This window comes from Mustela nivalis (genome assembly GCF_964662115.1).
Source record: "Mustela nivalis genome assembly, chromosome: 11".
NCBI classification, from domain to species: Eukaryota; Metazoa; Chordata; class Mammalia; order Carnivora; family Mustelidae; genus Mustela; species Mustela nivalis.
Window position 1 is genome coordinate 12,200,273 of NC_139030.1, and position 13,055 is coordinate 12,213,327.

At 36.1% G+C, this 13,055-nt stretch overlaps 1 protein-coding gene across 8 annotated transcripts in view; it reads right to left on the minus strand.

The window, feature by feature from the left end:
• Nucleotides 1-13,055, minus strand: part of EPB41L5 (erythrocyte membrane protein band 4.1 like 5) — a 146,524-nt gene that overhangs the window by 117,027 nt on the left and 16,442 nt on the right. For all 8 annotated transcript variants that reach the window (XM_082689834.1, XM_082689836.1, XM_082689835.1 and 5 more), the window contains exon 3: nucleotides 5,396-5,500. In XM_082689834.1, coding sequence (XP_082545960.1) covers nucleotides 5,396-5,500 — 105 coding nt within the window. The remainder of the gene's footprint in view (nucleotides 1-5,395; nucleotides 5,501-13,055) is intronic.

The following is a 13,055-nucleotide window of genomic DNA, read 5'->3' on the forward strand; positions in this document are numbered from 1 at the left end:
ACATTCCCACTAACAGTATATAAAGTGTTCCTTTTTCTCCACATCCTCACCAACATTTGTTCCTTATTTTTTCCTTTAGCCATTCTGACAGGTCTGACAGGCATCTCATTGTCGGTTTGATTTGCATTTCCCTGATGGTAAGTGAGGATGAGCATCTTTTCATGTGTCTGTTGGTTATCTGGATGTCTTTTCTGCAGAAATGTCTGCTCATATCTTCTGCCCATTTTTTAATTGGATAATCTGTTTTTTTAAGATCTGAGTTGTATAAGTTCTTTATATATTTTAGATACTAACCTTTTATCAGATATGTCATTTGCAAATATATTCTTCCATTCAGTAGGTTACATTTTATTTGCATGTAGTCCCAATAGTTTATTTTTGCTTTTATTTCCCCTAATGCTGCTATGGCTGATGTCAGAAAAACTACTTCTTATGCTCTCTTCTAGGATTTTTACGGTTTCAGGTTTCACATATAGGTCTCGAAAATCCATTTTGAGTTTAGTTTTGTGTATGACTTAAGAAAATGATCCAGTTTCATTATTTTGCATAGAGTTGTCCAATTTTCCCAACACCATTTGTTGAAGAGGCTGATTTCCCCATTGTATATTCTTGCTGCTTTTGCCAAAGACCATGTAATTGTGGGCTTGTTTCTAAGCTTTTTATCCCATTCCATTGACCTATGTGTTTATTTTTGCACCAGTGCCATGCTGTGTTGATTACTGTAGCTTTGTAGTGTAACTTGAAATCTGGGGTTGTGGTACCTCCAGCTCTTTTGTTTTCAAGACTGTTTTAGCTCTTTGGGGTCTTCTGTGGTTCCGTACAAATTTTAGGATTATTTGTTCTAGCTCTGTAAAAGATGCTATTGATATATTGACAGAGATTGCATTAAATCTACAGATTACTTTGGGTAGTATGGACATTTTAACAGAATTTGTTCTCCCAATCCATAAGCATGGAATAATCTATTTCTTTTTGTTGTTCAAATTCTATCATCAATGTTTTACAGTTTTATGTTTTATAGTTACAGGTCTTTCACTCCCTTGGTTAAGTTTATTCCCAGGTATTGGTGCAACTGTACCTGAGATTGCTTTCTTAATTTCTCCTGCTGCTGCTTCATTATTAGTGTACAGAAATGCACTAACGGTTTTTTGGTGGAGTCTTTAAGGCTTTCTATATATAATATCATGCATCTGCAAACAGTTGAAGTTTTACTTCTTCCTTACTCACCTGGATGTCTCTGGGGCACCTGGGTGGCTCAGTCGGTTAAGTATAGGACTTTGGCTCAGGTCATGATCTCAAAGTCGTGGGACTGAGCCCCACATCAGGTTCCCTGCTCCGTGGGGAATCTGCTTCTCCCTCTCCCTCCTGCTCATGCTTTCTCTTTTGCTCTATCTCAAATAAATCAATCTTTAAAAAACAAGCAAACAAAAACACACCAATTGGAATGCCTTTTAATCCTTTTTCTTACGTGATTGCTAGAACTCCCAGTACTATGGTCAATAACAGTGTTGAGAGTGAACATCCTTGTCTTGTTCCTGATTTTGGAGAAAACTTCTCTGTTTGTCAATATTGAGTATAAGGTAAGCTGTCAGTTTTTCATATATGGCCTTTATATGTTGAGGTATGTTCCTTCTAAATCTACCTTGTTGAGGGCTTTTATCATGAATGGATGTAGTACTTTGTCAGACGCTTTTTCTGCATCTACTGAAATGATCAAATGGTTTTTATCCTTTTACTTACTGATACGTACCACACTGACTGATATGCCAATACTGAACTACCTTTGCATCCCGGGAATAAATTCCAAGTGATTGTGGTGAATGGTATTGGATTTGGTTTGCTAACACTTTGTTGAGGATTTCTGTATCTCTGTTCATCAGAGATGTTGGCCCATAGTTTTCTTTTTATATAGTGTCTTAATCTGGTTTGGGTCATTTTTTTACCCTGCCTCAACATTCTTTGGATTCTACCCTTATACTAAATAAGACAGACACGAAAATCATAGTGCTAAATTAGTTTACACAGATGACCCTAGCCAAAAACTTCACTTGATCGAGTTCACTATCTTCACCAATAAACTGACCTGTTTGCAAGTATCAATTTTCTTTTATTCTGGGGTTAAATCTGGCCACATGACAAATACCTAAGAGTCTTTTCTATGCTTACTGATGTCATAAAATTGTAGAATTGTGTGAGTCAGTACTTTAAGAAGATGTGAATTTTTTTTTTTAAGATTTCATTTATTTATTTGACAGACAGAGATCACAAGCAGGCAGAGAGGCAGGCAGAGAGAGAGGAAGGGAAGCAGGCTCCCCGCTGAGCAGAGAGCCCGATGTGGCTCGATCCCAGGACCCTAGGATCATGACCTTAGCCAAAGGCAGAGCCTTTAACCCACTGAGTCACCCAAGCACCCCAAGAACATGTAAAATTTTATCTGGAGCTTTCATCTTTGAATAGCTTTCATCTACCAGCTATTGTTTTTCCAGTTCAACGCACATAGTGTATTTCAGTAACAGCAAAAACAAAAAGTAAATCTTACTAAAATTTAATCTTAATGCCTAGATTTCTGGGTTTGGAAAGGATAAGTTACAACTAAAAAGAGTAGGGATTAAAAGTTCTAGGGCGCCTGGCTGGCTCAGTTAGAGGAGCATGTGGTTGCATTCTTGATCTCAGGTTCATGAGTTCAAGACTCATGTGGGGTGTAGAAATAGTTAAAGAAATAAAACCTTAAAAAAAAAAAGAGTTCTAATACTGGCTTTACTAAAAACTTATTATGACCAAAAGAAAGGCACTATATGTGTATCAAATGAAGGGAAAAAAATTAATGGATCTAGTAATTCAGTAATTACTGATATTAACAAAGAGTAAATAATACAACTTACCTAAAGCTGCATGTCTATTTCTTTCCCCCAATTACAATAGCTCCCCAACCCCTGCCCCACTTATCTGTGGAAGATACATTCCAAGACCCCTGGTGGATGCCTGAAATCACAGATAGTACCAAACCCAATATATATTTTTTCCTATACATACTTTTAGAGTTTAATGTGTAAATTAGGCACAGTAAGGTATTAATAACAATAATTAGTAATAAAATAGAACAATTATAACTATATACCATAATAAAATTTTGTGAATGTGGTCTCTCTCTGACAGTATCTTATTATACTGTACTCACCCTTCTTCTCATGATGCCATGAGATGATAAAACACCTACATGATGAGATGAAGTAAGGTGAATGGTGTAGGCACTATGATGTAGCTTTAGGCTACCAATAACCTTCTGTCAGAAGGAAGATCACCTGCTTCCAGACTGGGGTTGAACATGGGTAACTGAAACCATGGAAAGTGAAACCATGGATAGAGACTACTGTATTTATGTATCCTAAGGAAAGAAGGTACCTGAAACTTAATGCTGGCATATTTCTACCTCTTTTCCTTCACAAGCCCTCAGAAAAAAGGAAGCTTTGAATTATTTATTCCTAACATATTTATTTTTTCACTGATTGCAAGACTGTAATTCCATTATTTGTAAGATGACTGATGAATTAATTAAACTCAACAGTCAACCAAGCCTTTAGATCAAAGTAGTGCACCAGAATTTAATTTGATAAATATTTTATATGTCCACTACGTGCTGGGCAACAGTGGTAAGTAAGACTCATCCCCTGCCCTCAATGGATTTAGTCCAACTGGAGAGAAATAACATTAAAATGAAAAATAAAAGAAAGACCTCCTCTACAAACTCCATCCAGAGATGAGAACTCTGAAACTATGGGAAATAGCTTTGCAAATATTTTATGCATATATGTGTACATAATGACACCTTTTTTTTTTTTTTTTAAGATTTACTTATTTATTTGACAGAAACACAACAAGAGAGAGAATACAAGTAGGCAGAGTGGGAGAGGGAGAAGTAGGCCTCCCCAGGGAGCCCAATGTGTGGCTCGATCCCAGAACCCTGGGATCATGATCTGAGCCTAAGGTAGACACCTAAGGACTAAACCACCCAGATGCCCCCCCCCTTTTTTTTAAATAAAAATACTCAAATATATTGTTCTGTAACCCTTTTTTTCCTACATTATTCTATGTCAATTAGTACACTTTTGTGTCAATTAGTACATTTTTAATGAGCTGTAGAGTATTCCATTATATGGGTTTGCCAAAATGTAACCAGTACTCTTGTTACAAAATGTTTATGCTTAATTTCTTTTAAACTCAGGAAAGGGGACTAAGGGTATGGAAATCAGAGAAAAAAAAAATTGTAGCTAGCATTAACAGCGGTAAATTTAGCCAAGATGCTCTATAAAGCCAACAAAGGAGTTCATCTCCAAAAGGTCTGAGTTTTTAATATTATCTTACAGAGGTATTCTAGTTTATTTATTAATCACACCAAATGAATGCCCCACTCCAAAAAGAACTTGAGATTTCTTATATATTGTTTCTGTGAGTCCTAGATACTACAATTAATTTGTCGCTAAACACATACACATACATACACACTCCTCCATCACAGACTTCCAGAACACAGAGCTTGCTGTCTTAATACCCTTATCTCTACTACCGCCCCACCCCTCCCTGCTACCGTGAATGTCCTATTCCAGGCCTTAATATTACTTTTATCCCCGGGATCTGCAATAACTCTTTCTGACTTCAATCTCTGCCAATTCCAAATAATCCTATACAGTTTTTCTATATAATACTTCCTGAAGCAAAATATGACCTCCTTGCTCAAAAAAACCCTAATCCCAATTATTAGAGAGTAAATATTGTCCATCTATTATTTAATACTATTGGTATTCAGTTTGGACGATAAGTCCACTAAACCACCTTCTAATCTTATCATCTACTACTTTGTCTCAAACACTCTCCAGTCAAATCCTAGTATAACAGATCTCTGAAAAGCTTCCAACTTCCTATCATATACACACATTCCTCTCTTGTGAAAAGCAGATGGTCAAAGAACATTTATAGAATCAAAGATCGGGAAGGGATTTTAAAGATAACCTAATCTACTCACCTTAATTTGCAAATTAGTAACTTCTATCACTTACGCAAGAACCCACAAATCTCCTATTTTAGCTCCCTTTCCATTATGCAGTGGTTCTCAAACTTTAGTCTGCCCAACAAGCAACCCAATGGTTATTAAAAAAGACATATTTCCTAGGCTCGGCTGGAAAGATCATGCTCTAATGATATGGGCAAGGGCCAGGACTCATATTTTTTTAACAAACGCTTCAGGTTATTTTGAAATGGTCAAAACTTCAGACCATAATAGAAAATCAGAAGGAAAAGAGAATGCAGTAAGAATATATAGCCTTGCAGCACTAAGCATGTCATCTGAAATTTTCCATTTTTGCTCCCACACAGGAACTTCAAAAAAACAGCTACTCACTGCTACTTGTGCAGAATCCATAAATCTCAGTCCAAAATAGTCACTTTCAATAAGGTCCAAATGGTACATTATCTGATCAAAGAGCTCTTGTCCTTTGGCTTTTTTCTGAAATGGTAAGAAAATAAATTAATCAACAAATGACTCACAAGATCAACAAGCCTGAACTGGAGATAGTTTTAGTTATACAAGGTTTAGGGGCGCTAGGTGGCTCAGTCAGTCGAGCATCTGACTCTTGATTTCGGCTCAGGTCATGATCTCAGGGTCCTGAGATCAAGCCCCATACTGGACTCCACACTCAATGGGGAGTCTACTTGAGATTCTCTCTCTCTGCCCCTCCCCTGGATCGTGCACAGGCTTCTTTCTCTCTCTCTCTCTCTCAAATAAACGAATCTTTACAAAATCTATTCTTAAAAACTTACTTGGAATACCAAAAATACTGCCATATATCAGGTAACATGTAAGATACTGTAATTTTCCAGTAAACTACTTAAGGCCAAAAGAGAATTTGTGATGTATATGCACTTCTGCAGAAAGTGTTACTTCCCATCAACCAACAAACATCACCTTGTACTAATCACTGTAAGGAGAAACTCTTATTTTGTCTTGCCAATTTTTAAGAGTCACTAATTCAAAGGTGCTTTATAATGTGACTGGAAAGAGAAACACAAGAAAACTTAGAACACTGAAGTATGAATCATATGGAACTTACTATATACTTGCCAACAGATTTTAGAGACAAGATAGTCAGAGAGACTAGAATCATCAGTGAAAACTTGGAGATCAGCCTTAAATGGAAAACAATATAAGGTAGAAAAGAGCAGATAAAAAATGGAAGGTGGGAGGAATTATGGGACAATGAAAAAATACAGACATCAATGGAGAAGATACCAAGCGGGGAGGGAGGGTGAGCAATAAGCGAAGAAACTTGTTTGGAAAAAGCAGTTCTCAAGAGTGTGGTCTCAGGGCCCAAAGGTTTTCCCAAATACTTTCAAAAGAACCATAAGGTCCCTAGGATTCTCCTCATGTAGAAACTCAATTAAAACAATATATTGCAAGAGAGTAAATACAGAAGCAAAAAAGAGGACCTAAGTATATTCTCTTGGACCAGACATTAAAGAGATACACAAAAATGTGTAAGACAATGCTACTCTTCTCTCTAAATTCTTTGTTTAGTAAAATAGCTGTTTTTCACAAAAATACTTGTATCTTTAAAAAAAAAAAAAATACTTGTATGTTACTAGGGCACCTGGATGGCTGAGTGGGTTAAATGTCTAACTTTGACTCAGGTCATGATCTCAGGAGTCCTGGGACCGAGCCCTTCATCAGGCTCCCCACTGAGGGGGGAGTCAGCTATTCCCTCTCTCTGCCCTCCCCCCACCTAATGCTCTTGCATACACCTGCCTACTTTCTCTCAAATAAAATAAATAAAATCTTTAAAAAAATACTTGTATGTTACTTATAACACAAGGGGTATATTACTACTATTTTGAAATTAACCAATAGATTTTTTTAATTTTTCAGTTTTAATTTCTAATAAGTTAATTATCAGTAATTTACTAATAATTTTATGCCTATTAACATTAGATTTCCCTATGAGATTGGAAGTGAAAAATCTGAGAATAATGCCTGGTGGCTCTCAGGATACTTGTCCTACTTAGAAATCTACAGTTTTAAACTAATTCTGGATATACAATTAGTTGAACTAAAGTTATTTGGATTCCATTCCCTTGACCCTCTTTTCCCAAAAACAAACCAAAAAACTCATCTGCCTTATTTCTCTATTATAGGTTTGATAAAAACATTCTTAAGCAATCTGGGGGACAAACTGCGGTTTATTTTATGCTATATAATCTCTACTGATTTAAAATTATGACTTACATTTATATATTGGAGTTGAAATAGAAGTTTTAATACAGATTAGAGTAAAAAACTTTACAAGTTTTCTCTAGAGAAATCAATTCTTAAAAGTAGTTTCAGAAGTGAATAGTGCTGCTTCAACTCCTTTTACCTCTCTAGTTTTTAGTTTATATCAGTTCAGTTTAAATAACTTTTCAGGGGGCACCTGGGTGGCCCAGTGGGCTAAGGCCTTCGGCTCAGGTCGTGGTCTCCGGGTCCTGGGATCAAGCCCCGCATTGGGCTCTCTCCTCAGCGGGGAACTTGCTTCCTCCTCTCTCTCTGCCTGCCTCTCTGCCTACTTGTGATCTCTGTCAAATAAATAAAAACAATATTTTTTATAATAAATAAATAAATAACTTTTCAGGGCCCTACCAATTAATAATCCATATAAAGTATATATTAGAGAAAAATTAATCTTACTGGCTAAGCAGTGTGTTATATTACACAGTGTATACTTGTGTTTTAGAATTTAAAAATTATGTAAGGTAACAGTATTATGAATGGTTTAAAAATGTGTAATGACCAGAGGACATTAGGTGGAGAAAAGTGAGTTGGGGGAAATTAGAGGGGGAGACTGAGAGAGACTGTGGACTCTGAGAAACACTGAGGGTTTTGGAGAGGAAAAGGGTGAGGGGTGAGGGGGCCCTGGTGGTGAGTATTATGAAGGGCATGTATGAATGGAGCAGTGGGTATGGTGCATAAACAATGAATCTTGGAACACTGATAAAATAAAATTTAAAAAAATTTTTAAATGTGGTATTTTAAGTGATACACCAATAAGTCAGGAAAAAAATGTATTTTTAAATATGTTTTTTAAAGTGCCTTTTGGACATTTTTAAGCAATGGATTTAAACAACCACATAAAATAAATTGCCATGTTTAAAAAAAAATAAGGTAACTATAAATAGATACAACCCATATAAGCAAATCATTATTAGGATCTCAATTTTCAATGATTTTCATACACATCCTATCCATGCCCCTCCTCCTATGTAATTTTAAATTATGATTTAGGGTATTTCTTGTAAAATATATATATGCACATACACATACCAAACATACACAATTTTTTTTTTTTTTTAAGATTTTATTTATTTATTTGACAGAGAGAAATCACAAGTAGTCAGAGAGGCAGGCAGAGAGAGAGAGAGGGAAGCAGGCTCCCTGCTGAGCAGAGAGCCCGATGCGGGACTCGATCCCAGGACCCTGAGATCATGACCTGAGCCGAAGGCAGCGGCTTAACCCACTGAGCCACCCAGGCGCCCCCACAATTTTTTTTAAAAATCATCAATCCTTGCCTTTTAATGGATCTTTATTTCAACTTATATTTTTGCTTTTCCTGTACTTTTTACCACCTTTCTTTCTGATAAAGTGCTATCCATGTATCCCTTTACCAAGAGAAGAATTTTACTTGCCATCATTTACTTCCCATGATCTCAGCCAATCCTCATGTTTATGAACATGCTTTCTCTTATTTCTTTTCTCTGGCTGTGGCTAATTTGTTTAAGACAATAATCTTTATTTTAGTATTTTGAGCATTCTTTACACTCTTTAATGTATACACCACAGAGATCTAATAGCATCTGCTAGATTTGTTTCTCTGCTCACTTGAGTTCTTCCTACAGAAATGTCTCCCATGTAGGACTTTGTATGAATAATCTTTAAAGGTCTTCTATGTTTGAGAATATTTTAATCATACTCTTACACCTGAATGACAATTGTCTCCTTATAAAATTCAGGGTTCAAAGTTATTTTCTTTCAATACTCTCTTCAATATTCCAAATGTATTACTCTTTTTCTTGCAGCTTATGCTGTTGTTGAAAGTACGGTGACAATTTGAATTCTGGTCCTTAATAATGTTATTAATTTTCTTGGTAAGCTTTAGGCTTCTCTATCTTTGATCGTCTTAGATTTCAGTATAATGTGATTAGGTGTGTTTTTTTTTCCTTAACTGTAACTTAGTATTTGGTATTCCGTCAGGCTTTTAAATCTGCAATCTTTCATTCTGGGAAAACAATCTATTTCCTCAAGTATTTTTCCTCTACTTTTCTCACTTTAAATTTCCTACCTAAGTGCTGGCACTTCTACTTTCTTTTTTCTTAAACATATGTTCATTTAATATTCACATTTACTCTGATGATTATGGTTTATTTGTCCATTTAACAAATACTTAACATACAAAAGGTTCAGAAAATTCTAGTAATGACAAAATTGCACAGCTAAAAAATGACAGTCTAGAATTTAAATCTTGCTGTCCCCCAAGCTCCAATTCCCTAAGGGTTACACACTACAAAGAGATTTGACATGGAATGTCACGTCTCAAATCAATTAGATACCCCCAACTTCTTATCACAACCTTGTCTCTAAAGTTACTCTCAATGCCTAGGTTTCTCCAACTACATGGAAACTTCTGGTACACTGACCCCACTTATTATCATTCATCAGCATCCATTTCTCCTTCTTTTTTTTTAAAAAAACATAATACAAAATATGCCATTTTAGCATATGCAACTCAATGCCATTAAATACATTCCCAGCGTGTACAACCATCACCATTCCAGAACTTTTCATCAAACCAACCAGAAACTCGGTACCCATAAAACAACCATTCCTCACACTCTTTCCCTTCAATTCCTAGTAACCTCTTTCCTACTTTCTGTGGCTTGTGAATTTGCTTAGTCTATATATGTTACACAAGTAGAATCATACAATCTATGTCTTTTTGTGACTGGTTTATTCATTTAGCATAATGTTTTCAAAGTTCATACATGTTGTAGCAGGCTCCAAAACTTCATTCCTTTTTAAAATTCATAATATTCCATATTATGCATATACCATGTAGTTTATCCATTCATCTGCTGATGAACATCTGAATTGCTTCCACTTTTTGGCTATTGTGAATACTATTATGAATAATGATATACAAGTATCTGTTTTGAGTCCCTGCTTTCAATTCTTTGGGTATATAAGTAAGAGTGGAATATAATTCTATGTTTAACTTTTGAGAAACTGCCCAACTGTTTTCCATAGTAGCTGCACCATTCTGCAATCCCACCAGCAACACATAAGCTTCCAATTTCTCCACATCCTCCCCAACATTTGTTATTTTCTGGGGCTGTTTTGGTTTATTTTGTTTGATACAACCATCCTGGTAAGTGTGAAAGGGTATCTCATGTGATTTTGATTTGCATTTCCCTAATACCAGTAATGCTGAGCATACTTTCATGTGCTTATTAAACATCTGCTTTTTTTTCTTTTTAAGATTTTTTTGAAGATTTTATTCATTCATTTTAAGCCCCAATGTGGGCCTTGATCCCAGAGCTCATGAGTTAAGCCGAAGACAGAAAATTAACCATCTGAGCCACCCAGGCACCCTCCACCCCTTTTCAAATAAAGATTTTATTTGTCAGAGAGAGAGAGAGCGAGTGCAAGCGCACAGAAGGGGGAATGGCAGGCAGAGGGAGAAAGCAGGCTCCCAAGAGAGTAGGGAGCCTGAATGGGGCTCAATCCCAGACACCAAGATCATAACCTGAGCCAAAGGCAGACGCTTAAACAACTGAGCCACACAGGTGTCCTGAGCATTTGCATATTTTCTTTGGAGAAATATCTATTCAAGTCCTTCACATATTAAAAAGAAAATTTTTATTGAGGTGTAGCTAACATATAATATTAGTTTCAAGTGTACACCATAGTGATTCGACAATTATATAAAGTGCAAAATGCTCACCACAGTAAGTGTAGTTACCATCTGTCACCATACATAATTATTCCAGTATTACTGACTATATTCTCTCTGTTGTACTTTTTATCACCTTCATAACAGCAAGTTTGTACCTCTTACTCCCCTTTACCTATTTTGCTTTCCTGCTTCCCCCATTATAAATTCAGTTTTCAGCTGCATCTAGACCATCACTTGCTACTTATATTCTTCTTTTCCTTTCTCTTAACAAATTATTCCAGGTCACCACCTCTTTCAAACCCAGTTCTCACTTCATATCCTGTTTTCTGAAGATTAGGACCAACAAGATATTACCTTTTCATCAGCCTTCCATCTTTCCCAGCATAAGATGGTGGTCCTTTCTAGAATGTTCATCCTATATTATCTACCTGTATATATAAAACCAATTCCTAAGATACATTTTTCCTATTCATTTGACAAACTCAAATCTCCCTATCCAGCCATTCTCTAGCTGCTGTTGTTTCCTTCCTTCCTTTTACTACCAAATCTCATGGCAATCCCCCAACTTCCCTTCATGTCCCTCCCCAAAAACTAAACAATATTTATTATTTTTTTAAGATTTTACTTATTTATTTGACAGACAGAGATCACAAGTAGGCAGAAAGGCAGGCAGAGAAGGAGGAAGGGAAACAGGCTCCCTCCCTGCTGAGCAGAGAGCCTGATTTGGGGCTCGATCCTAGGACCCTGGGATCATAACCTGAGCCGAAGGCAGAGGCTTTAACCCACTGAGCAACCCAGGAGCCCCTAAACAATATTTGTTATAAAACAATATAATTAACAATATTTATTAAGTCCCTAGGTACAGGAAATCTAAAAAATAAAGGACTATCCCCATTAATTCCTTTAAACCCTCTAAATCTGGCTTCTGAACACACCATTCCACTGAAGTTCCTTTTTCCACTTCATTCTATTACTCCTCTCTCAATGACCGCTACCTATGCTGTCATCATCTTCCACAAACAATATCACCCCCTCCCAACTAGAGCTGAAATGTATTTTACTCAGTTCTAATGTTTATTAGAAGTCTCCCTCCACCATATCTACATACTAAGCATTCCTTCTGGTGCAGTCTCCACTAATGTCTATAGGCCCATTGTCTTGTGCCTGTGTTACTATACAGTCTCCAGGATTTTTTTCCTATAAAGAATCAACAAAATCAACTCTAAATCATGTCTCTTGAGTACAAAGAAACCAATAAAATAAAAACAAGTATGTAAAAATCCACACATTGTTTTAAACAGCTTTGAGATATAATTCACATACTATACCATTCACCATTTAAACGTACAAAATCCAAAGGTATATTCACAGATATGTACAACCATCACAATTTTGGAACATCTTCATACCTCAAAAAGAAACCTTGTTATCTTTTAGTTATTGCCCCAACCACCATTCCTACTACCCCCTCAAGTCCCTACCCATCTGCCCTTAGCAACCACTAAACCACTAATCTTTTTTTTTTCCTACAGATTTCTTTATTCTGGATTTTCATATGAATGAAGTCCTATCACCAGCTGCTTTCACCTAGCACAATGTTGTCAAAGTTCACCCATGTAGCATGTATCAGTACTTCATTTCCTTCATGGCCAAATAATATCCCATTATATGGATATAGCACATCTTGTTTATACATACATCTTCTGACAAACAGTTGGGTTTTTTTTTAATCTTTAAGATAGTAAAAATAACACTGTTATGACTATCTGTGTATAAGTTTTTGTCTAAATGTGTGTTTTCAATTATCTTAGATATATACCTAAAAGTACAATTGCTGGAACATATGATAACTATGTTTAATCACTTGAGGAACTGCCAGGCCATATTCCCAAGCAGCCACACAACTTGATATTCCTGCCAAAAAATGTAAGAAGGTTCAGATTTCTCCACATTCTCACCAACACTTAATATTATCTGACATTTTTATTTTGACCTTCCTAATTGATATGTAGTATCTCATTGTGGTTTTGATTTGCATTTCTCTGGTAACTAAGTATGTCAAGCAACTTTTCATGTATTTATCAG